Source organism: Macadamia integrifolia, chromosome 3, assembly GCF_013358625.1.
Source record: "Macadamia integrifolia cultivar HAES 741 chromosome 3, SCU_Mint_v3, whole genome shotgun sequence".
In the NCBI taxonomy this organism is placed as follows: domain Eukaryota; kingdom Viridiplantae; phylum Streptophyta; class Magnoliopsida; order Proteales; family Proteaceae; genus Macadamia; species Macadamia integrifolia.
The window spans coordinates 29275947-29298778 of NC_056559.1; the positions used below are offsets into that span (position 1 = coordinate 29275947).

Sequence of the window (22832 nt, forward strand, 5' to 3'; positions counted from 1 at the left end):
AATAAGATTGATGTTGAAGTGTCATATCTAAAATTATATAGATGCCCCCATATATCTTTTTTTTTTCATTTAATTTCTTGTTTAATTACTCGGAATAAACCGTAAATTGACAACGGTATTTTAATATTATAAAATATATCTAGTCTGAAATTGAACTATCCATATCTGCATCTGATTAGTATTCAAACAGACTCAGATAGTTTCCAGAAACTAACTTTTTGAATACTAGACTCCCCTAAATGGATACAAACACAAATCAAATTAAGGATTTTCGACTCCTTTTTTTTTTTTTAGGGCAAGAAAGACTATGCATTCATACGTGTAAAACACATGAAATCAGAATTACAGGAGCTCTGAATCCACCAAATAGAAAAGGGCCAATCAATCCTTCATGTCAAGGATAGTGCCCTCCGTGCCAGAGAGTCAGACAAGCTATTACTAACTACATTGAATAATCCCTAGCCATCCAATCTTTTTTGACTCTTGAATTTTGGATTGTCTAAAGGAAAACTCACAAATAGGACATAGAACACATCTTCAGGATTTTCCAATCTGATTAACCTTTCCTTCCAAGAACAGCCATTGGGAAGGCCTAGAAAACATTGTCTAAACTTTCTATAGGATCATTGCATGTGTAGCATGAAATAATGAGAATAGTGGTGGATGTATGGATACTTGGCTCTTATTACTCCTCCACTTTGATTATTTTGTCGTTCATAAAGCAGTCAATTACATGTACTAGTTGAAAGAAGACATGAGGGAACACAAGTAAAATGCATCAAGATGGAGAATGACTTCAAAGATCATCCTTACCTCTCCTTAACATAGTTGGAGTTGGAAAAATATATTGCTAAATCAACCCTCACGATCAAAATCCCAGGAACCTTGGTTGCCTCTGGATATTGTTGGACATTCCTGTAGATTGTTGTCCTAGGTATATTACCAAGTATTGTAGTCTGTGGCCTTGTCACTTGTAGGAGTATTTTAGCGAAAGATATGCTAACCTATCATAAACAACAGAGGCACCTTTCAGTTGATACAAATAGACAGGTATTCACAAAATTTAAGAGGTTACAAATTTGATTTTGTTACCGCAATTAAGAGTCTAATCTCAACAGAAACAAAAACTACACCAAGGAAGGCTCCCATACAAGCAACAAAGTCAAATTTATCGATCTTCCATATGAGCAAAGCTGCCTCAATGTCGATGAGGCCAATCACTGCAGATATAATGATAGAAGCAAGAATGGTGTTTGGGGTATACTTAAACAGAGGTGTGATCAGTTCTAAGGTTAGTAAAACAACATAGGACATCACAATGTTGGAGACAGCAGTTTGGCAGCCTGCCATGTAGTTTACAGCCGAGCGAGAGAAAGAACCTGCAAGTGAAGAAAAGTTCATTAGTCCACAATATAATCTCTTCATTTACTTTCAGACACACTAGTGTGCCATCTAATTGTTTTATTGTCACACCCCGTTCACAAAGAACCGGACCAGTGACTGAGTTAACTCCGATTAACCCAAACCTGCTAGGATCATCTGATACAGTACCCCACCACAGCATACCCACATCTAAGATAAGTGTTCAAAAGTTCAGTGAAAGACTTAAATTACCTGTAAATATCCCCAATATACTTGATACCCAAATTATAGTATATATCTAAGTACATGTGGGCCCACAGGTATGATATTTACACAAAAAGAATAACAATTTACGTATCAAGTACACAAAAGAGGAGGTCATCAAAAGAATTAAAAAACAAAATCTTGTACGGTGTCATTATTGCGGTCCAACAGCACAACCCTTGCACATGCAATCAGTACCTACTCATACTTCTCGGGGACCCACCAATTCTCAATAGGAAACTTGATTGTGAGGCCCAACTCTTGATCTTCACGCGGGTGACCTGCAAAATCATCTAAAAGAGGTGTGCACATGGGATGAGCTCAGTAGCTCAGTAAGTGAAAAGAAAGACCACACAAACAATCACATCCATATGCACTATATGCTATGCAATTCATTTTAAATCTTATCCACCTAAATAACATTACTAAGTCTTAGGTTATGAGCTACTCACAACCACAGTGTGCGTATGCCTCGGGTATTAGTCGCAAACTCCATCCCGCGATACACCCATAGGGTTGTCGGAGAAGACCCACCGTGAGTACTCAGAAAAGTAAAGCATGCCGACTATCGGCTCTCAACATAAAAGTAAATAATAGAAAAGTAAAGGTGCTGACCCCAGTAATTTAAAAGCAGTACGATTGGCCCTCTTGAATATACCACTGAGGTTGCTGACTATCCTAATGACCAGCTGGGTGTATGTCTAACCGCCACAGTGACCCAACAACTACGACCACTGCTTTTTCCCAAGTGATAACCCAACGCCTCAACCCCTGTTGGGAAGGGTCATAGCACAGAGAATGAAAATCCTAAACCGCATGCTCCTATACGACAGTATGATTGCATAGTACCACCATGTTCCATACCATGGACTACGAATGCACTCGTTTCCAAGCCGACTACGGCGTCTTAGTCTAATAATGCATCATGCACAGTAATCCAACCATTCATCACACAAGCACATCAATCGTTTAGCATTGATAATGTAAAGCATAACACACATCATAAATCATTTGTTTAGAATACACAAGCAATACGTGCGAATGGCATACAAGGATGATTAATCTACACATAATTTGCATAATGATATGGTTAGTCTAGATACAATTTAATGATGCAAAAACTTGTCTTAAAATAAATTCAAATGTCCTCTCCCCACTTACTTGTTGGGTACAAAAGCTCACGTTCAGTACGGGTGAGATCCAGCATGAGAAATGTAAATTTTAGTGGAACCTATCATAAGCGAATGAAGTTAATATTTCATCACCTTGGGGTCAAAACTAATGAGGTTTGATGTTTAAAATCATAAAAGAAAGTTGCCCGTCCATTTTGGGCCCATTCGAGTTAAAAAATCCAACTGGTGGGCCAACAGGTGGGCCAGACAGCCCACCTATCTTGGCCCATCAGTCCTTCAGGTGGGCGGGTTTTCCCGTCGGTCTTCGCCCACCGGTGGGAACTAAGGTGCTGCCCCAACAGGCGGGCGCCCTCAGGCGGGCTACTTCGCCCGTCGGTCTTTGCCCACCTATGGGGGCGAAAGCTGGTTTTCTCCTTTAAAATGTTCATCAACCTTGGAAAAACCAAATGGGGCTGTTCCAATCAAAATTTTCACACATCTAAGGTCTTATAAGATGATTCTAACCTAGATCTAAGTTGGATTTAAGGATTGAAAAACAATCTTACCTTCTTTGCTCAAGAAATCTTCCAAAACCCCAAAATCCTCTTAGCTCAAGAAATCACCAATGCTTTTTAAATCTTGTAAGCACTTCTTTAAACCTTCATAATCAACACATATGCCATCTATTAAACCTTACATTCATCATCTCAAGTGGAATTAACAAGATCTCAATGAACTCTACCCAAATCAAGGGTTTCACTTGGGGTTTGGTGAAAGTTTAAGAAGTATAGCCTTCACTCACCTCAAATTGTAGGTCTCGTGTTGGGGATCACTTTTTCGGTGCTAGAATGAGAAGATCAGACCTTGGCATCACTTAAAATCATTTCTTCCTTTTTTTCCTTTCTTTCCTTCTTCTTCGTTCTCTTTTTTTCCTTTCTTTTCTCTCTCTTCTTACTCATCTCACCAACTCTTTAATGCATTAAATGAGAAAAAGAAAAAGACACAATAGGTACTATTTATACTAGAGAATATCTAGTAGCCACATGGGTGGATCACATAGGTGGGCGGGTTCGCCTGCCTGTGACCGCCCACCTGTGACCACCCACCTGTTGGTCGAAACTTAGCCAAATAATAGACATTTTGATGGAATTCGACTCTTGGCATGTGTCTCACTCTCGGTATAAGATATATAATACGTATATACTTTTGGATACGGCTACATACCAGCATAACCTATACATGGCCTTATGATACGTGTATGTACACGGCTTAGGTACACCCGTCTTCTTTGACACAGACTCAGACTTGTCTTGCCAACCTGTGTTCAAAGTCACCCTTGCCATCATGGTCCATAGGGAACCCGCCTTAACCCTCTCTAGTTCGGGTCCTGCATGTTTAAATCGGATCAACCGTGTAAGTAAACTAGGTTTTAAAAGTAGGGTATCACATTTACCCCCCTTTTTGAAAATTTCATCCTCGAAATTGGCGTACCTAGTTGTTCGAAAAGATGAGGATACTTGGCTTGGATTTTATCTTCTTTCTCCCAAGATGCTCTTCAAGTGAATGATTAGTCCATCGCACCTTTACGAAGGGAATGGAGTGGTTGCGAAGGGTTTTCACTTTTCGGTCCAAGATTTCAGCTGGCTATTCTCTATAGGTCATATCAGCTTCTAGATATTCTGGTTCCACAGGAAACACATGCGATGGATCGTAAACGCATCACTTCAGCATGGATACATGGAATACATTATGAATATTTTTGAGCGAAGGTGGAAGAGCAAGCATGTAGGCTACTAAGCCAACCCGAGTCAAAATCTCAAATGGGCCAATGTATCTCAGGCTCAACTTACCATTTCTATGGAACCTATGCAACCCTTTAGTAAGAGAAATCTTGAGAAACACATTTTCTCTTGCTTGAAACTCAATGTCTTTCCTGCGGGTGTCTGCATAGCTCTTTTGACGTGACTGAGCTGCCTTAATCCTTTCTCGAATAACATCAACCTTGTCACATGTCATCTGTATCATTTTGGGTCCTAACATTTGATGTTCACCTACCTCATTCCAATACAGAGGAGTTCTACATTTCCTACCATATAATGCCTCATATGGAGCCATCCCAATTGTAGCTTGATAACTGTTGTTATAGGTAAACTCCATAAGGGGTATATATTCTTCCCAACTACCACACATTTCCATTGCACATGCTCTGAGCATGTCTTCTAATATCTGTATGGTTCGCTCTGACTGACTATCAGTCTGTGGGTGGAAAGTAGTACTTAAGTTCACTTGTGATCCCAAAGCACGCAGGAAACTTTTTAAAATCTGAAAGTGAACCTTGGGTCCCTATCTGACAGAATGCTCACTGGCACTCCATACAAGCGCACTATGTTATCCATATAAAGTTATGCTAACTTGGCCATAGATAATTTGGTCTTGATGGGAATGAAATGAGCAGTTTTAGTAAGCCGATCAACTATCAGTAGTCTTAGTAAGCCGATCAACTGTCACCCATATTGTATCCATCCCCTTAGGTGTGCTTGGTAGTCCAGTGATAAAGTCCATCGTAATCCTATCCCACTTTCAGTCCGGTATTGGGAGTGACTGAAGAGTACCATAAGGTCAATGCCTCTCAGCTTTTACTTTTTGGCATGTAAGGTAAGTCGCCACATATAGGGCTATTGTGGTTTTCATGCTTGGCCACCAGTAGTTTTGTTTGAGGTCCTTATACATCTTTATACTTCCTGGGTAGAGTGAGTACTCAGAGCTATGTGCTTCCTGCACTATCTTATCTTGTATCTCCAAATCATCGGGCACATACAACCTACCTCGAAACAACAATGCCTCGTCACTGGCTAAAATGAAGTCAGGGTTATTCATTATTTGCTCTTGAATCTTAATTCTGATCCGTTACAACTCAGGATCTAAGGTTGTTTCATTATCGCCTCTTGCCTAATAGATGGGTGCACCTGTAGAGCTGCTAGGGATACAATTAACCATTTAATGTTTTCTAATTGATGTTCAAGCTCTAAGGTTGCTCCTTCATATAAGAGGGTTTCATCTATTAGCATCGCCTCTTGTATGAGTTGTGGGCTGACTACTAAGTATGAGAGTGACACAGTCTCTGCCTTCTAACTCAATGCATCTACCACTCATAGTCATAATCCTTCATGAGCTCGAGCCATCCCCTTTGCCTCATATTCAAATCTCTTTGGATGAAAAAGTACTTAAGGCTTTTGTGATCACTGTATATCTCACACTTCTCCCCATACAAATAATATCTCCAAATCTTTAGGGTAAAAATAACTGCGGCTAGTTTCAAGTCATGAGTGGGGTAGTTCTTCTCATATTCCTTTAGTTATCTGGATGCATAAGCTATCACCTTACTGCGTTGCATGAGAACACAACCCAACCCAACCTTAGAAGCATCAGTGTAGACTGTCATTCCACCTGTGCCTTCAGGGATGGCCAACACAGGGGCTGACACCAACCTTTTCTTCAATTCCTGAAAACTCTTCTCATATTCCTCTGTCCATTCAAAATTTATTCCCTTTTTGGTAAACTTAGTCATTGGTGCTGAGATTCGAGCAAAATTCTCAATGAAGCACCGGTAGTACCCAGCTAAACCCAAGAAACTTCTAATTTCTATAACGTTCTTGGGGTCTTCCCACTCTACTACTGCTTTCACCTTATTAGGATCCGCCTCGATTCCATCCTTAGACACTACGTGTCCCAGGAATCCAACTTGCTTAAGCCAAAATTCACACTTACTGTATTTGGCAAACAATTGTTGTTCTCTCAGCCTTTGTAATACCATCCTCAGGTGTTGAGTATGCTCCTCTTCCATCTTAGAGTAGATCAAGATGTCATTAATAAAAATAATTACCTATTTATCAAGGACATTGTGAAATACTCGACTCATTAAATCCATGAATGCTACCGGTACATTGGTTAACCCAAAAGATAACACTAGAAACTCATAGTGACCATACCGAGTCCTGAAAGCTATCTTGGGTATGTCACTGCTCTTTGTCTTGAGCTGATAATAGCCTGATCTAAGGTCTATCTTTGAGAATACATTTGCACCTTGTAGTTGGTCAAACAAATCATCAATGCATGGCAATGGATACCGATTCTTAATAGTTAGCTTATTCAATTCCCGATAATCGATGCACATACACAAGCTGCCATCCTTCTTCTTGACAAACAATATAGGGGCACCCCAAAGTTAAACCCTTGGGTGAATAAACCCCTTCTCCAATAATTCTTGCAACTGCATCTGTAACTCCCTCAATTCGGCTGGTGCCATCCTGTATGGAGCTTTTAACACTGGAGCTACTCTGGGAATCAAGTCTATGGAAAATTCTAACTCTCTATCAGGCAGTAGATGCATCAGATCATCTGGAAAGTCGTTGGAAAATTCTTTAACCTCCTCTACCTCTTCTAGAGGTGTAACCTTTGCATCAACATCAAGTACCGATGCTAAGTAACCCAAACATCCACTTTCTAACAACTTTACCACTTGAAGAGCGGAGATAAGGACCTTTTTAGCCCGTTTTATTTTATCTGCTTGGTATACCAGTTCTTTCCCTTCATCACTTGTCACCCTAATTAATTTTTCGGTACACATCATATTTGCTTGATGGGCCGACAACCAATCCATACCCAGTATAATGTCAAAATTCTGCATGTTGAATTTGATGAGTTGTGCATTCAATTTCTTTTCACTGATTTCAACTGGGCATGGCCCATACACCTCCTTCAACTGTGTAACTTTGCTTGTAGGCATACTAACAATCAACTTATGATCTAGTGTCCTGGGTGACATACCAAGTTTCTCAGCAAATCTTTTATATATGAACGAATGTGTAGCTCCTGAATCAAACAAGACATAGGCTGGTATACCCGATATAGATAAAACACCTAGTGCAACAATGCATATAAGTATAGCAGGTCATCAAAATTCAGTATAAGGAAAATCTTAAATTAAAATATATCTGCTACCACTTCCGTGCTGGCCTCAGCTTCCTCAGCTGATAAGGCATACATTCTTCCTTGCGGTTGATTCCCCCGAGTTAAGGGAGATCTGTACCCAGAGGGCTGACTGGATGGTAAAGTTGGTCTGACCCGACAGTCTTTGGCATAATGCCTATAAGAGTGGAAATTAAAGCAACGGATTTGTGATGTCGAAACTAGGGTAGGGCCCCTTTGTACTTGACCTGATGTAGATGGGGGATGAGGTGGCCTTGTGACTATGGGCACCGAACTAGAGTTCGGGCGAAAAGATGTAGAGCCTGGACCACCAGCTGGTCGAGGAAGGTAGCCAGATGGCCTATAGGGCTGTCTATATGCAGGTTCAGAACTATACGACCCACGGTATACCTTGGATGAGTTGCCCATGTCCAAAAATGGATTGGTCCTCTTCCATAATCTAGGTGTGAGAGATTGTTCTCCCTTCTGCTTATCTTCCATGGTTGTAGCCTTTTGCACAATTTGGCTATAATCTGTCAAATATAAGACCTCAAGCGCTGACCCATTAGATGCCTTTCATCCCTTCAGAAACCTTGTAACCCTGCACAAATAAGCTTCTGTGCCTCAGTGGACTCAACTACCTCAAATATCTTTTTCAGCTCTTGGATCCACTGGTCTGGCTCTAGGGGATCACTTCCCACCTTAGAGAATACAGGTGGCAAGTTCCTCTTGATAGATTCCACTACCCTTGTTGTATTATTCGTCGACGGGTAATTGGGTGCATATGCCGGATAGTAAGGGTACGGAGGGGGCACCATATATGGAAGAGTGCTGAGTGGCGGAATTGGAGGTGTACCTCCAGCTTGATCATGTGGTGTCGTACCAAGTGGTGCACCTCCAGTTTGTGGTCCCATACCAGACCCTACAGGTGGGTCTTATGGAGTAATTATCCGAGGATATTGACTGGGTTGAGGAAGGTCTAACTGTTGCTATATAGCAGCCATAAATACTTGCTGCTGCTGGAGCATTTGTTGCTGGAAGGCTTGTTGTGACTGCTAAACTATGGTCACAACATCACTCAGAGTGATGACAGGTAGAGGATCCGAAAGTGTGGTCAAAGCTGGGTCCCTTTGTGCCACACTCTAATAAAGGGTTTCTTGAGATTGTGGAAGTGGGGTTTGCCCCACAGAGCGGGACCTTCAAGGATTTGGTGGTTTACCGATAGGATGAGGACCACGTGAGGTTCCTCAAGCATTGCTACCGGATCTAGTGCGTATCATCGTGTCCTTGCACCTGGATCATACCGTACACAAATCATTGATTAAGCACCTTAGAATTTACATAAGCACATAATTATCTCCCATTCTATGACATAGCCCACGAAATCAATTTCACTCTATGGTTCATACACTCTTAGATTGACCTTAAACTTTCAACCTGACTACATAATCATATGCTAAAACAAGGGGTATTGTAGTGTATGATGTCTTGCATCTAGCCACAGCTTAGCCCCAAGAGTACTGTGCTAGCGCTTTGACAAGTAGGACGACAGTCGCGCTCGATTTTTTTTTATAATGTATTATTATTATTATTTCTATTATTTTATTTATTTATTTATTTTATTATTATATTTTTTTCCCCAACCGGTGGGCGGCCACCAGTGGGTGACCACAGGTGGGTGACTCAGGTCGGGACCCGTCGATCCAACCCGAGGCAGACAATAAAGGGGCTTTTAAGCCTCTTTCAATCCTCATTTCTCCCATCTTCTACCTTGGCTCAACTCAGGGTGATTTTGGAGGGTTACTTGGCGCATTTACTCACGATTCCACTCAACGATTTCATTGATTTTGGAAGATTCAAGCGCCTTTCACTCTCAAGTAAGTCTTTTCTTCATTTCTCTTCTTGAAACATATATTTTGGGTGTTGAATCCATTTATACTTTCCAAAACTTGATTTTTTTTATGTTTCTTTTCATAGAATAATCATTCAATGAGAATATGATGCTTCCTTTGTGACTTATTCATAGCTTTGGGCTTTACTACCCAATCTATGAGAGAAAATCCCAAACTATGCCCTAATTTTTCCAATTTAGGGTTTTCTTCTATTTCTACCCTTTTCTCCCCAACTAACAACTCAAATGGGATTCATTATCCTTGATTTGCACTTACATTGTTGGAAAGATCATGGAAACTTGTATATGCTTGCAATTCCATCTCTTTTGTGTTAGGTTTTTTTTAAAAAAAAATTCTGGGGTTTCTATGATTCTCTTCACTTCATTCCATACTTGTGAACAACTTTGAATCACTTACCATTAATTGTTGGTGCAATGATATTTGACATACACTTTGAATCCATACTTGTGAACAACTTTGAATCCCTCTCATTCCTTGCACCTCAATGTCATAATAGAAATTTTTACATATTCTTGGTTGTATAATGATTGGTATTACTATCATTGGCATGTAAGCTTCAGGTTCTACACTTTTATGGGATTTTCATTCTCTTGGATTGAACTTGCATATTGAAATTGGGGCTTTCCATCATTTGACACCAATTACCCCACTTGAGGAAATTCTTATGAGGCTTTCCATCACTTTTCACTTGCCATACTTTATACTCCTTTGTTACTTTTTTATTTTACAACATGCTAGTGGATGCCATATTTGGAGATTTCCTCTTATTTATTTTTCCATGGCTTAACCACCCCTCTTTTTATAATGATCCACATTATGTATTTAGGTGCATTTACATGTGCTTGCTCACCCTCCTGTTTACTTCCTTTGTTATGCAACACTCTTACTTATCCCTATTTCTCCTCTTTTCTTACTAGGATGTCTTCTCGCAAGGGCAAGGAACCCACATCCTCTTCCGATAGACGTAGGGCCACAACTTCAAAATGGAAGGGTGTAGGGACTAGTTCCCCAGCCCTTCGTACAAGGTAGTAAGGACATGCCCCCATAGATCCTCTAGACTATGATGAGGGACTCTTCCAGAGTTTGAGGGCAGAAACGAATTGGCAGACCTTTCTAAAGAAGTTTGTGATGATGGAGAAAACCGTGGTAACTTGTGATTTCAACAAGATTCAATTGCAAGAGAGGTTTATTGCACTGGGTTGGCAGTCCATCCTTAACATTGACCAACCATGCTATGAACACCTTGTTCGAAGATTTTATTATAATTTGGAGGTCTCTTATCAGTATGGGGAGTACTCAATCACCAGCATGGTGAAGGGGGTGAACATTCGTTTGACTGTGGATACTCTTGCCAGTATTTTAGATATGTCATAAGTTGGGCATCAATTCTATAGCCCCCCACGGAGTAAGCCTGTGGGCTCATCCTTAAGTTTGGAGATGCAGGACCACATTTACGAGACCATTAGTGGTAGCCAGGTGCGTTCGAATTCTGAGACGACATTCAACCGGAGGCTCGCGTATTTGGTCACTTGGTTCAGTTTAATTTTCTCCCTAGAGGATGTCATAAGAACCAAGTGGGCTTCATGGCAGCCTACATAGTCTTCTGCATCTACAAGGCCTTGGAGGGAGGTGCCGAGCATTTATACTTACCCTAAATTATACTTAAGACTATGGAGCATCATGCCACACATCCTGAGGACGAAGGTTTCCCATATGGTAGGACCCTCACTAGGGTTTTCGAGTTATTTGGGGTAGATTTGGGTTTCTAAGCTCTTATGGATGTACCTCAGAAGGCAAGAGCTCAAGAAGGCAGGGACAGGGGGAATGTCCACAGGGCGGATGTCCACATGAAGGACGAGAAAAATTGTGAGGAGGATGAGGGTTATGTTCCTCAATTCGAGGAGGACTTTCTAAACGAGGATATCCTTGAAGAGGAGCCTCTTGACTCAAGAGATGTTGATCCTGACTTTACTAGGGCTGCAGACCCACAGCATAGAGCCCCACCACCTGAGAGTGGCGTATTTAACTTTGAGAGCATGATGACCAGCATGAGGGCCTGAAAAGATGGGCAAGATCAGCTTTTGAGAAGACTAGATGAGAGTGCTTTTAAAGAGAAAAATATCTTAGAAAGGTAGGCTACATTAAAGAATTCCTTCATAAGATTAAGCGAGGATTTAGACACAATGGCCAATGCCATTTCAGTGGACTTTACTCGACCCTGGAGGGATGTGCAACTAGTGAATTCAAGGTTTGATTACTACGATTATCGGCTCAAAGTTAAATCGAGGCCCAGGAGGGATGGAGTAGTAGAGCTAGATGATGATGAGTGTCTCTGAGGACTTAGCTTGCCTATCCTAATCAACTTTTACTTGTCTCTGTTGTTTATGTGTTTATGGTGGACTATATATATATTTTTTTTTCTTTTTGTACTTTTCTCTATAATTTGGACTTGCTAGTATGGTGTTCTAATATTATTGGTGACTTTTAGTTAGTTTTGTATGCTTGATAAACTTATTGTAATTTGGTTGTAACAACGTTAGTTAGCCTTTGTTGATTATGCTTATTCATATATGTATGTTGTCTATCAGGTGCTTCTATTTGAAAATTTTAGAAAATCTTGTTTTAATGTTGTTATGCTGTCGAAATTTTGTTAAATCCGTACTCGATGGGTTATGCAATCAAACAACTAATCTTTTATTTATTCCAAGCAAACTTTCTTTAATGCATGCCATGAAATGCAATAATTAAATGCAATCATCATTTTTTTTTTGCTTTTAATTCTTTAAAGTTTTTATATTTACCAACGCCATTTCCTATTATAGATTCTATGGGATCTAAATGGTATACTGTGAATGGATATAGCATCACACACTCTGATACCACCGTTGTCACACCCCGTTCATACAGAATCGGGCCAGTGATTGAGTTAACTCCGGTTAACCCAAACCTGCCACGATCATCTAATACAGTAGCCCACCACAGCATACCCACATAAAAAATAAGTGTTCAAAAGTTCAGTGAGAAACTTAAATTACCTGTAAATATCCCCAATATACTTGATACCCAAATTATAATATATAGCTAAGTATATGTGGGCCTGCAGACATGATATTTACACAAAAAGAATAACAATTTACGTATCAAGTACACAAAAGGGGAGGCCATCAAAAGAATCAAAAAGTAAAATCTTGTAATGTGTCATTACTGTGGTCCCGCAGCACAGCCCTCACACATGCAATCAACACTGTGCTCATACTCCTCGAGGACCCACTAATCCTCAATAGGAAACTTGACTGTGGGCCATGACTCCTGATCTTCAGGCAGGTGACCTGTAAAATCGTCTAAAAAAGGTGTGCACGTGGGATGAGCTTACTAGCTCAGTAAGTGAAAAGAAAGACCACACAAACAATCACATCCATATGCACAATATGCTATGCAATTCATTTTAAATCTTGTCCACCTAAACAACATTACTAAGTCTTAGGTTATATGCTACTCACAACCACAGTGCGCTTATGCCCCGGGTACAAGTCGTGAACTCCAACCCACGATACGCCCATAAGGTTGTCGGAGAAGGTGTCACACCCTACCTCCAATAGGCTAAGGCATACGACACTGGTCATCTCACCGTATCCAGTCAGTCTGTTTCTCCAAGATCTAGACTAGGGCAGATTATAACACCACCACTACACTACGGAAGATCAGAGTTTTTTTTTTTTTTACATATGCACAGTCCAGAAAACAAAATATCCTACCTAAGCTCCAGTGCCAACTAAGTGATAAGATATATTTACAATTATGCAGATGAGAGTCACATACCTTACAAAAAGAGAATATTCACAGTTTACAGTATCTCAGTAGTAGACTATATACATCAGAACAGGAATATATACATAAAAATATATAGGAATAGTCCATCCTACTCCTCAGAAGTACTGGCCTCCATAGGCGCAGTCGTCACATTCACAGGCGGGTCCGTGATCGAGTTCATCTTCTGGAATATGGGCCATATGATCCATGGATATTGTCTCATAATCAATGTCGGGAGTCGGCAAAATACCACCTTCGTCATCTATAGGATCAAAGGAAAGGGGGTGAGCACTGGTAATGCTCAGTGAGGGGTGGGGGAGAACAAGCACACACATCCATATGCAATGCATGCTCCACACACAGAAAATGATGCTCATGCATGCTCCACACATAGAGAATGACACTCATGAGTCCATTTAATTAACTATACAAAATTTATAATCCATAACTAGGTCTCATCACCTATGGGTATAAGTGCTACCAACGTAGGTGGCATATCCTACCCTGTACATTAGGCCTCAGGTATACAAGCTACGCCGCATGCAGGAGCGAGCTAGTGTTGGTATGGGTCCCAGGCCACATCGGCTAACCCCTAAAAGGTAACCCCGTATCATAAATATATTCATAGGCATACAGTATGTCGAATCCTGTCTCACATCCTAAACTGTTACCCCACAACTCATTGCAAGTGCACTACTGATCAGCAGCCACATAATTCGAGATTAGTCAGAACCTAACCCCCTACGACAAGGGGTGTAGCACATGGGGTTGTGATACCTAACCCAGCATTCTAAATGATGCACAACCAATCATTTCAATCACACATACAAACATGGGCACCTGCATGTGACCCATCTCACCTACCTTACCTTTCTCATTTCCATTCCATCCCATTCCATCACAATAGTACCATCAAAGAATAAATGCAGGTAAATGTAAATGCACATACACAAGAAATTTAATGCATAAACAGGACTAACCAAACACACCAAAAGAATAATGCATAAACATGATTAAACAAACACACCAAAAGAATGGGGGTTGAGAAGGGCCTCACCTTGGTATTCAATTTTGGCAAGTTCACTTCTTGGATTCAAGAAAATTGCCACACTGTCACTTATATTCCCTATTCAACAGATATTTAAATCATTAGGTACATCACAAATTCCTACATTTTATCCACTTGCTTTAAGTATAGTATTCCCATACCTATAGAGGTCTTTGTCTGTTCCTTCCTATATACATATTGATTCCTTGATTTCTTACACCTTTTCTATAGTAGAATTAGATATAGAGAATCACTAATAGATCCTCATTGGATGAAGGGGTTTCATCCATACTTACAGTCCTCGAGATCATATGAAATTTCAAACATTGGGCCCTACAATCATGGGTTATGTTTCTCATTAATTCTTATATAAACAAATTCAAACTTATGTCCAAAGGTTTAGTAACCTATTACACGACTCATCTGGCTTTAGGAACCTAAATCGGTGGGTTATCTGGGTCAAAACCGGTACCATGTTTGCTGTAGTGCTCGAATTGCATCCATTTTTCATTTTGAATTTTCAATACTTATCTTATGTCAGTAAGGAAAAAGGTTAAGTGCCAAGTTGACCCAATTTTGGGTTTCAACTTATTACACCCACAACTAATATAGTCTAATTCTGCAAGTATAGTGTAGGAATTTAAAGAGAACTGTAGAATTATAGTATTTTTCATGCCTTGGCCATCAATTTGAGATGAACATTTATAAGTACTAACCTAACCTAATTAATTCAACCCCTATTGTATAATTTCAGCTTGAATAAAATTATGTTCCTAGGGTTTTGGCAAAATTTTCACTAAATCAACCCTATTTCAGCCCTTATTGCATAATCCATACTGAAAAAGAAGTAGTCCTATGTTCTAGGGTTTAGCAGGGATAGGGTTTTTTTTACCAGTTGGGTCCCCAATAGCCCATAGAAATTAGGACTTTCTTTACTTGGCAACTATTCTACTTACAGGGATTCCCTGACAGTTAACAATTGGGTAAAACCCTAAACCTAGCTGCCTAATCTACATGAAATTACCTAATTAACCTTACTGTAGTAGTAAGTTCACTTACCTGGGTGCAGAGTTGATCTAAGAGCAGCCTGAGGTGAGTGAGTTCCCTCCTCACTTCTCTTTCTTCCTCTTCTTCCTTCTCTTTCCTTCTTCTTCTTCTTCTTCTCCTCTCTTTCTTTTTCTCCTTACTATTACAATAGTCACGTTTGATGCAATCTCAACCCATTATCCCTTATATATAAGGCAGCCCCAAGGGTCTGTTTGGCTGGCCCTCTTCAAGTATTGCTAAGGTCTGTTTGGCTGCCCTCTTAAATCCTTATAACTAAGATTTGTTTGGCTGCCTTCTTAAGTTGGCTGCCCTAGTTTATTTCCATATAAATTACATACATACTATATATATAATACCTAGTAGTCTATAAATTCATTTTCTCTAAAGTATGCATTTCATGCCTCATTTAAGTCTCTTCCTATAGGGGTATAATGGGAATTTTGCACAACAGAGGTGGGCTCCACAGTGTAAAAAACCCAAAAATTACATTCTGCTAGGCAAAATTGGCTGGCCAATTTTGGACCTACCAGTGTGGGTGCGATCATACCAGCACTAATGCACCAAATCTCATAAAACTCCGTAGTTAAGCGTGCTTGGGTGAGAGTAGTATTAGGATGGGTGACCCCCTGGGAAGTCCTTATGTCGCATTTTTTTCCTACTATTCTTAGTCTTGTACTTAAACTTACCTCTTTGTCCACCCCTCCTTATGAGTTCCCCAATGATATTGGCAAGCTGAACAGGAGCAGGTGGGGTCACTTCTGCTTTCTTGGCACTCCACAACTGCGAACCATGCCAGCATTGGCTTTCTCTGCTCTTTCTTCTTGCATGTCCACAAGTAGGGGTATAAATATCAGATTAGGGTGTTACAGAAGGCCCACCGTGAGTACTCAGAAAAGTAAAGCATGCCGACTACCGGCTCTCAACATAAAAGTAAATGACAAAAAAGTAAAAGTGCTGACCCCAGCAATTTAAAAGCAGTACGATTGGCCCTCTTGAATATACCACTGAGGTTGCCGACTGTCCTAATGACTAGCCAGGCATATGTCTAACCGCCACAGTGACCCAACAACCGCGACCACTGCTTCCCCCAAAGTGATAACCCAACACCTCAACCCCTGTTGGGAAGGGTTGTAGCATAGGGAATGAAAATCCTAAACCGCATGCTCCTATATGACAAAGTATGATTGCACAGTGCCACCGCATCCCATGCCACGAGCCACCAATACACTGGTTTCCAGGCCGACTACGACATCTAGTCTAATGCATCATGCACAGTAATTCAATCATTCATCACATAAGCACATCAATCGTTTAGCATTGATAATGTAAAGCACAATACACATATCAAAAATCATTTGTTTAGAATGCACAAGCAATACGTGCGAATGGCATACGAGGATGATTAATCTACAAATAATTTGCATGATGACATGGCTAGTCTAGATACACTTTAATGATGCAAAAACAAGCCTTTAAATAAATTCAAATGTCCTCTTCCCACTTGTTGGGTACAAAAGCTCACGTTCGGTACGGGGTGAGATCCGGCGTGAGAAATGTAAATTTTAGTGGAACCAATCATAAGCGAATGAAGTTAGCATTTCACCACCTTGGGATCAAAACTAACGAGGTATGATGTTTAAATCATGTTTAAAATCATAAAAGAAGGTTGCCCGCCCGTTTTTGGGCCCATTTGGACTCAAAAATCCAACTGGTGGGCCAACAGGTGGGCCAGACAGCCCACCTATCTTCGGCCTCCGGTCCCTCAGGCGGGTGGGTTCACCCGTCGGTCTTCGCCACCGGTGGGAACTAAGGTGCTGCCCCAACAGACCGGCACCCTCAGGAGGGCGGCTTCGCCCGCCGGTCTTCGCCCACCTGTGGGGACGAAAACTGATTTTCTCCTTTGAAACGTTCCTCAACCCTGGAAAAACCAAATGGGGTTGTTCCAATCACATTTTCCACACATCTAAGGTCTTATAAGATGATTCTAACCTAGATCAAAGTTAGATTTAAGGATTGAAAAGCAATATAAGGTTAGGACAAGGATTTTCAACCCTACAAAATCCAAGTAAATAGAGGTACATGAATTGAGACTCACAATGTATTTAACAAACAGAAGGAAAACCAAGAATGAAGCCCCTATGAGTATAGTCTGCCAGTTCCACTGAAAAAAAACAATAAAGTTCAGTTACTTTGATTTGAAACTATGGATCAATTGGATAATGCAGAAGGTCAAATTACATGTTTAAAAGGTGGACCACCAAATTTGACCTCCAAAATAATAAATGATAGGGAGATGGAAACTAATAAAAACCGGTGTAATTCATTCCACCTTTTTCCTCAAGGGTGGTTGTGGGGGAAGCATCGAGTCCGATCAAATCCAAAAATCGAAAGTGAAGTTTGGAATTTGGATTTATTCCCCCACCACGAGACAGGTGGGGACGGATCTAACACCCTCCATGGAATGTGGGATCTACACAAAAGATTTTTTTACATGATCATATATATATATATATATATATCTATATATATATATTTTATTTTTTTTTCCTTTTCAATTCTGTATAAACATCATCACCATTAATATCGGAAACAAGGAGTAGCTAGCAGAGCCTTGAGAGGAGGGCATAGGTGTATTGAATTGGAAGAAGATGAGCATGATGACTACTACAAACACAAACTCCTTAAGCATAGCCATGTTCCCTTGGTTTGCCTTTGGCCACCTACACCCCTACCTCCACCTTTCAAACAAGCTAGCCCAGAGAGGTCACAGTATCTCCTTCTTGATCCCATCCAAAGTTCAACCCCAATTAGAGAAATTCAACCACTACCCTCACCTCATCACCTTCATACCTCTCGTCGTCCCTCAGGTCCCTGGCCTCCCACCTGGTGCAGCAACCATGTCCGACGTCCCCCTTCCTATGGCTCCGCTACTTGTCACTGCACTGTTTCTCATGCAAGACCAAGTCGAAGCTGTTCTCAACTCAATCCAACCCAACTTAATCTTCTTCGACGTAGCTCACTGGATCCCAGCCTTGGCTCGCCGCTTCGGCATCGTCTCGATCCACTACTCCATTGTTGGGGTCTCGTCTATAGCTCACCACTTAGTCCCTGCACGGAGTATAAGCAAGGGTCAACACTACACCGAGCTGATGCGTCTCTGGCCTGGCTTTCCTTCATTTATGCAACTACATACATACGAGGCTCGCCCAATCATGGAATTCTTGACTCGGGACTACATCGATGGGATGACATTCGGTGATATCCTCATGGCTTCCATGAGAGATTGTGATGCTATAGCCCTGAGGGCTTGGAGGTAAGACTGTTAGACGATTCGATTTCAATGTAAACGATTTGGTTTGATTTAATTTGGTGCAAAATTTTATTATAAAATTTAAATCGAATCATTTAATAAATGATTTTAACGACTTATTTTATATTTATTCAAAAAGATTGAATATCTTTTAAATTTTAGTGGGATTTGTTTATTCTTATCATAATAATTTATTTCTATAAATGACTTTAACTTACATTGGATATATTAATTGATTTTAAACAGTTCTATTTGATTTGATATAAGTCATTTAAATTAAACGATTCCACGATTTTGATGTAAATGGCTTGATTCAATTTGGTTTTGACACCATTACCTGCAGGGATGTTGAGGGACCATACTGTGACTACTTGGAGAGCCAGTATGGGAAGCAGGTCTTTCTAACCGGACCGACGCTACCCGATCTACCCACCACCAAGCTAGAGGACCGGTGGGTGAAGTGGCTGGGACGGTTCAAGAGGGGAACCGTGGTGTACTGCTCACTGGGGAGCGAGTGTGCTCTCAAGAAAGAGGAGTTACAAGAGCTGGTTCTGGGCCTGGAGTCTACTGGTTTTCCTTTCTTAGCTGTATTGAAACCCCCGTTTGGGTGTGCAACGGTGGAAGAAGTATTGCCAGAAGGGTTCCAAGAAAGGGTGGAAGGAAGAGGAGTGGTTCACGGGGGTTGGGTGCAACAGACGTTGATACTAGGACACCCCTCAGTGGGGTGTTTTGTAACACACTGTGGGGGATCTTCTACTTGGGAATCATTGATGAATGATTGTCAAGTGGTGGTGTTACCTCAAATAGGTGACCACTTTTTTAAAGCGAGGTTGTTGATTAGAGACCTGAAGGTGGCTGTGGAGGTGGAGAGAAGGGAAGAGGATGGGTGGTTCACTAAGGAGGATGTGTGTAAGGCGGTGAAGTTGGTGATGGACGATGACAGCAAGGTTGGGAGGGAAGTGAGAGCCAACCACGCAAGGTGGAAGGACATGTTGTTAAGGCCAGACCTCGAGTCTTCTTATCTCGACAGTTTTATGGAGAAGTTATACGATATAACAAAAACGGCCGCTGCCTACAAAGCCGCAGACGCCGCGGCCGCCGCCCCCACTGCCGCCGCCCTTTCGTTACATAATAAGGCTTAACTGATCAGGTCCTCATACGAGAACTTGGTCTTGTACGTTCCTTTTGCTGTCATATGTAATCCATTGAAAATTATTACCTAGAGTACCAACCGTTCTACTCTCTCTCTCTCTCTCTCTCTCTCTCTCTCTCTTTATCTGTCTATCTTTTCGGATTTAAATGCCTTTTATCTCTCTTTCTCAATCTAAATTAAGACTATGTTTGGTAGTCAAGAGAATAAAAGAAAAGAAAAAAAAAGAAAAGAAAAGAGAAAAAAATTAAATGAAATGGTGAGAAAATAAAAAGAATTATATATGTTTGGTAATTAAGAGAAGAAAAGAAAAGAAAAGAAAAAAAATCAAAAAATTTTGAATTTTAGGAGAGAGATAGACACATAGGAAATCATTGTGTAATCATTATTTTTTGTCTTATTATCTTTTCATATTTTCTCATGTTTTCTTGTGTTTTTTGCAAGAAAATTTTTTAGAAGATAAAAGAAAACTTCACAATTCCCAAGAGGAATTTTGAATTTCAAAAAATGAATCTTCTCTTAGGTAAAGACATACCAAGTGCAAAAAAAAAAAATTCTTTACCCAAGAAAAAAGTACAAAAAAGTGTACTTTTTTCTTTTATTTTTTTTTTCTTATCTTGGCTACCAAACACAGCCTAAATGTCATACACTATTTCTCTTTATATATGAAAAGACAATTTCCTATTTTTATTTAAATTATTATTTTTTATTTTGATTATGTCTTTCTTCTTATGTCGATCCGATACAACATCAATATTGATCCAATACGGATTTGTTCCAATCTAATACCGATTAATTGGATCAATACCAAAACCCAAAGTCCAAAATACCTTTTTGATAACTCTATACATGGAGGAATCCCGTTTTCTTTTAACCAAAGTAATTCATTCATCATAAGCTTTATATGAATGGGACAGGATATTAGAAGGGTATTTTGGACTTGTACTTAAAAACCCTGTAATGATTTGTGAACCCTAGGATGGTGGATGAATCATCCTCTATGGATGAGTAAATTTTTTTTTTATTTTTTTTATTTGGTTGCTTTGTATTGATATGGCAGAGACTGGTTTTAAGTGAGTTTTGAAATAAAATATTAATGAAGAGAGAGAGAGAGAGAGAGAGAGAGAGGGAGTGGGTGGCGGGGGATAAGAAAAGAGATCTTTTTTCTTTTCTTTATGCTATAATGTTTTAGGGGAAAAGAACGCTTTCTGGTTACGTGGATTCTATACCCAGATAAAGGGGTGCAAGATTAACACTTTGTCTCTATGAAATCACAAAACTCCATCCTTGTGATGTCTCTATGTGTACTCTCATTAGATCCCACATTGATGTAGAAGCTATATATGCAGTGGTGATCTTTTACCTAAGGACGTGAATTTGAAACCGAAACCGTTTATGAAAATTGAACCAAATCGTTTACACAAAAACCGTGAAACCATTTATTAAATGTTTCGATTTTGGTTTTAAAATTGAAACTATGATTCGATTTTGGTTTTAAATTTTAAACAGTTGGTAAACCATTAAATCGATTAACATATATATAGTAAATTTAAGTCATTCAGTATTAAGTTTATATACATTTCAATTAAAATAAAAAATAAAAAGTTTACCTTAAACAACTATTGAAAAAAACATTTAACAAATGTTACAATTTACAGTCATTTCACCAAAAAAATTTAAAGGTAAAGAAGTCGTTTGAATAAAAATTAGAAAACATAAAAAAATTAATATATGAAACCATTTATTAAATGATTCGATTTTGATTTTACCTAAAAAATCTTACACCGAACCAAATTGAATCGTCTACATCAAAATCGAATCAATTAACAGCCTTACTTTTGCCCAATGCTTATATCAGTTATGGTATGCTTCAAAAACTTTCTTTAGCATTAGTAAGCTCTCTGTCGATATAAATTTCATAAGATGCAAATGAAACCTACAATTGTTGGAGAAAAAGAAATGGTTTTAAATAGAATATAATAAAGCTCAAAAGGGTGACTCGAGGATATAATGCCCTTCACAGAAGTGATGAATAAGGCTACACTACCTGTCAATATTATAATAAGAGAGGAAGGGAGAGAATATTTACAAAGACTACTAGGTTTGATAATTATGGCTCTTGAATAGACAGAAGACATGTCTCATTATCTTGATAATGCACGCCTTTCTGTCTTGATAGATACCTCTAGATAAATATGTATCTTTAGAAAAGATAATCACATTGCAAGAAGTGGACGCTTCCGATACAAGAGGGTGGTTTCATTAAAAAAAAAAAAAAAAAAAAAATTACAAGGGAGTGATCCGTCGTGTACTATAGAATGTGGATTCAAGGGCTGGGAGCCCTCAGACATGCAATATAAAACATGGATGCACAGCTCAAGATGCTCCCAACCCTTAGATTTGTGCTACACAACGTGTTGCACCATAAATGATCTCCATCCATGTGGAAGATGAAGGATGAAGGATAATCAAGATTTTGTATAGTAATAATGTAAACCCAAAATCTTAATTTTATGTATCTTTGTTAACTAAAACATAAGGTGGGTTTTTTTTTGTAAAGGGAAACTCCAAAGTGGGTAATCATGTTGTTTCCCAATAAGTGACGGAAAAAAAGAACTCCGACTGAAAGTGTGGTCTTTGCAAGGTGCAAACACTCTCATGGGTCTAGCTCTTTCGTCCCTTTATGTAAAGATATCCATATCTCTTATTATAAAAATGAAGGGGATTGGACCAATACAATGCGTTGGTTGGTATATCTTTCTTTCTTGTTTTTAATAAAAATAGGTTGGTATATCAGGTGGCCCTAGTAAGTGTAGCTGTGTGTGTCTTGCACCGACATATACTAAGT

At 39.7% G+C, this 22832-nt stretch overlaps 1 protein-coding gene and 1 pseudogene across 1 annotated transcript; both read left to right on the forward strand.

Moving 5' to 3' along the window:
- The first annotated feature begins 16057 nt into the window (after window positions 1-16057).
- On the forward strand, window positions 16058-16175 carry LOC122074971 (annotated as a pseudogene).
- Window positions 16176-18086: 1911 nt separating this feature from the next.
- Window positions 18087-20078, forward strand: LOC122074809 (cyanidin 3-O-galactoside 2''-O-xylosyltransferase FGGT1-like). The gene is made up of 2 exons (XM_042639778.1): window positions 18087-18837; window positions 19178-20078. Exons 1-2 carry the CDS (start codon window positions 18173-18175, stop codon window positions 19974-19976), a joined length of 1464 nt encoding a protein of 487 aa, XP_042495712.1. The 5' UTR covers window positions 18087-18172; the 3' UTR covers window positions 19977-20078.
- The last annotated feature ends 2754 nt before the right edge of the window (window positions 20079-22832 follow it).

Bases quoted from the DNA above. Each gene is read 5' to 3' on its own strand.
- LOC122074809 (XM_042639778.1), top strand. From the start codon at position 18,173: ATGAGCATGATGACTACTACAAACACAAACTCCTTAAGCATAGCCATG. The intron at 18,838-19,177 runs GTAAGACTGTTA...CATTACCTGCAG, and splicing joins ATAGCCCTGAGGGCTTGGAG to GGATGTTGAGGGACCATACT.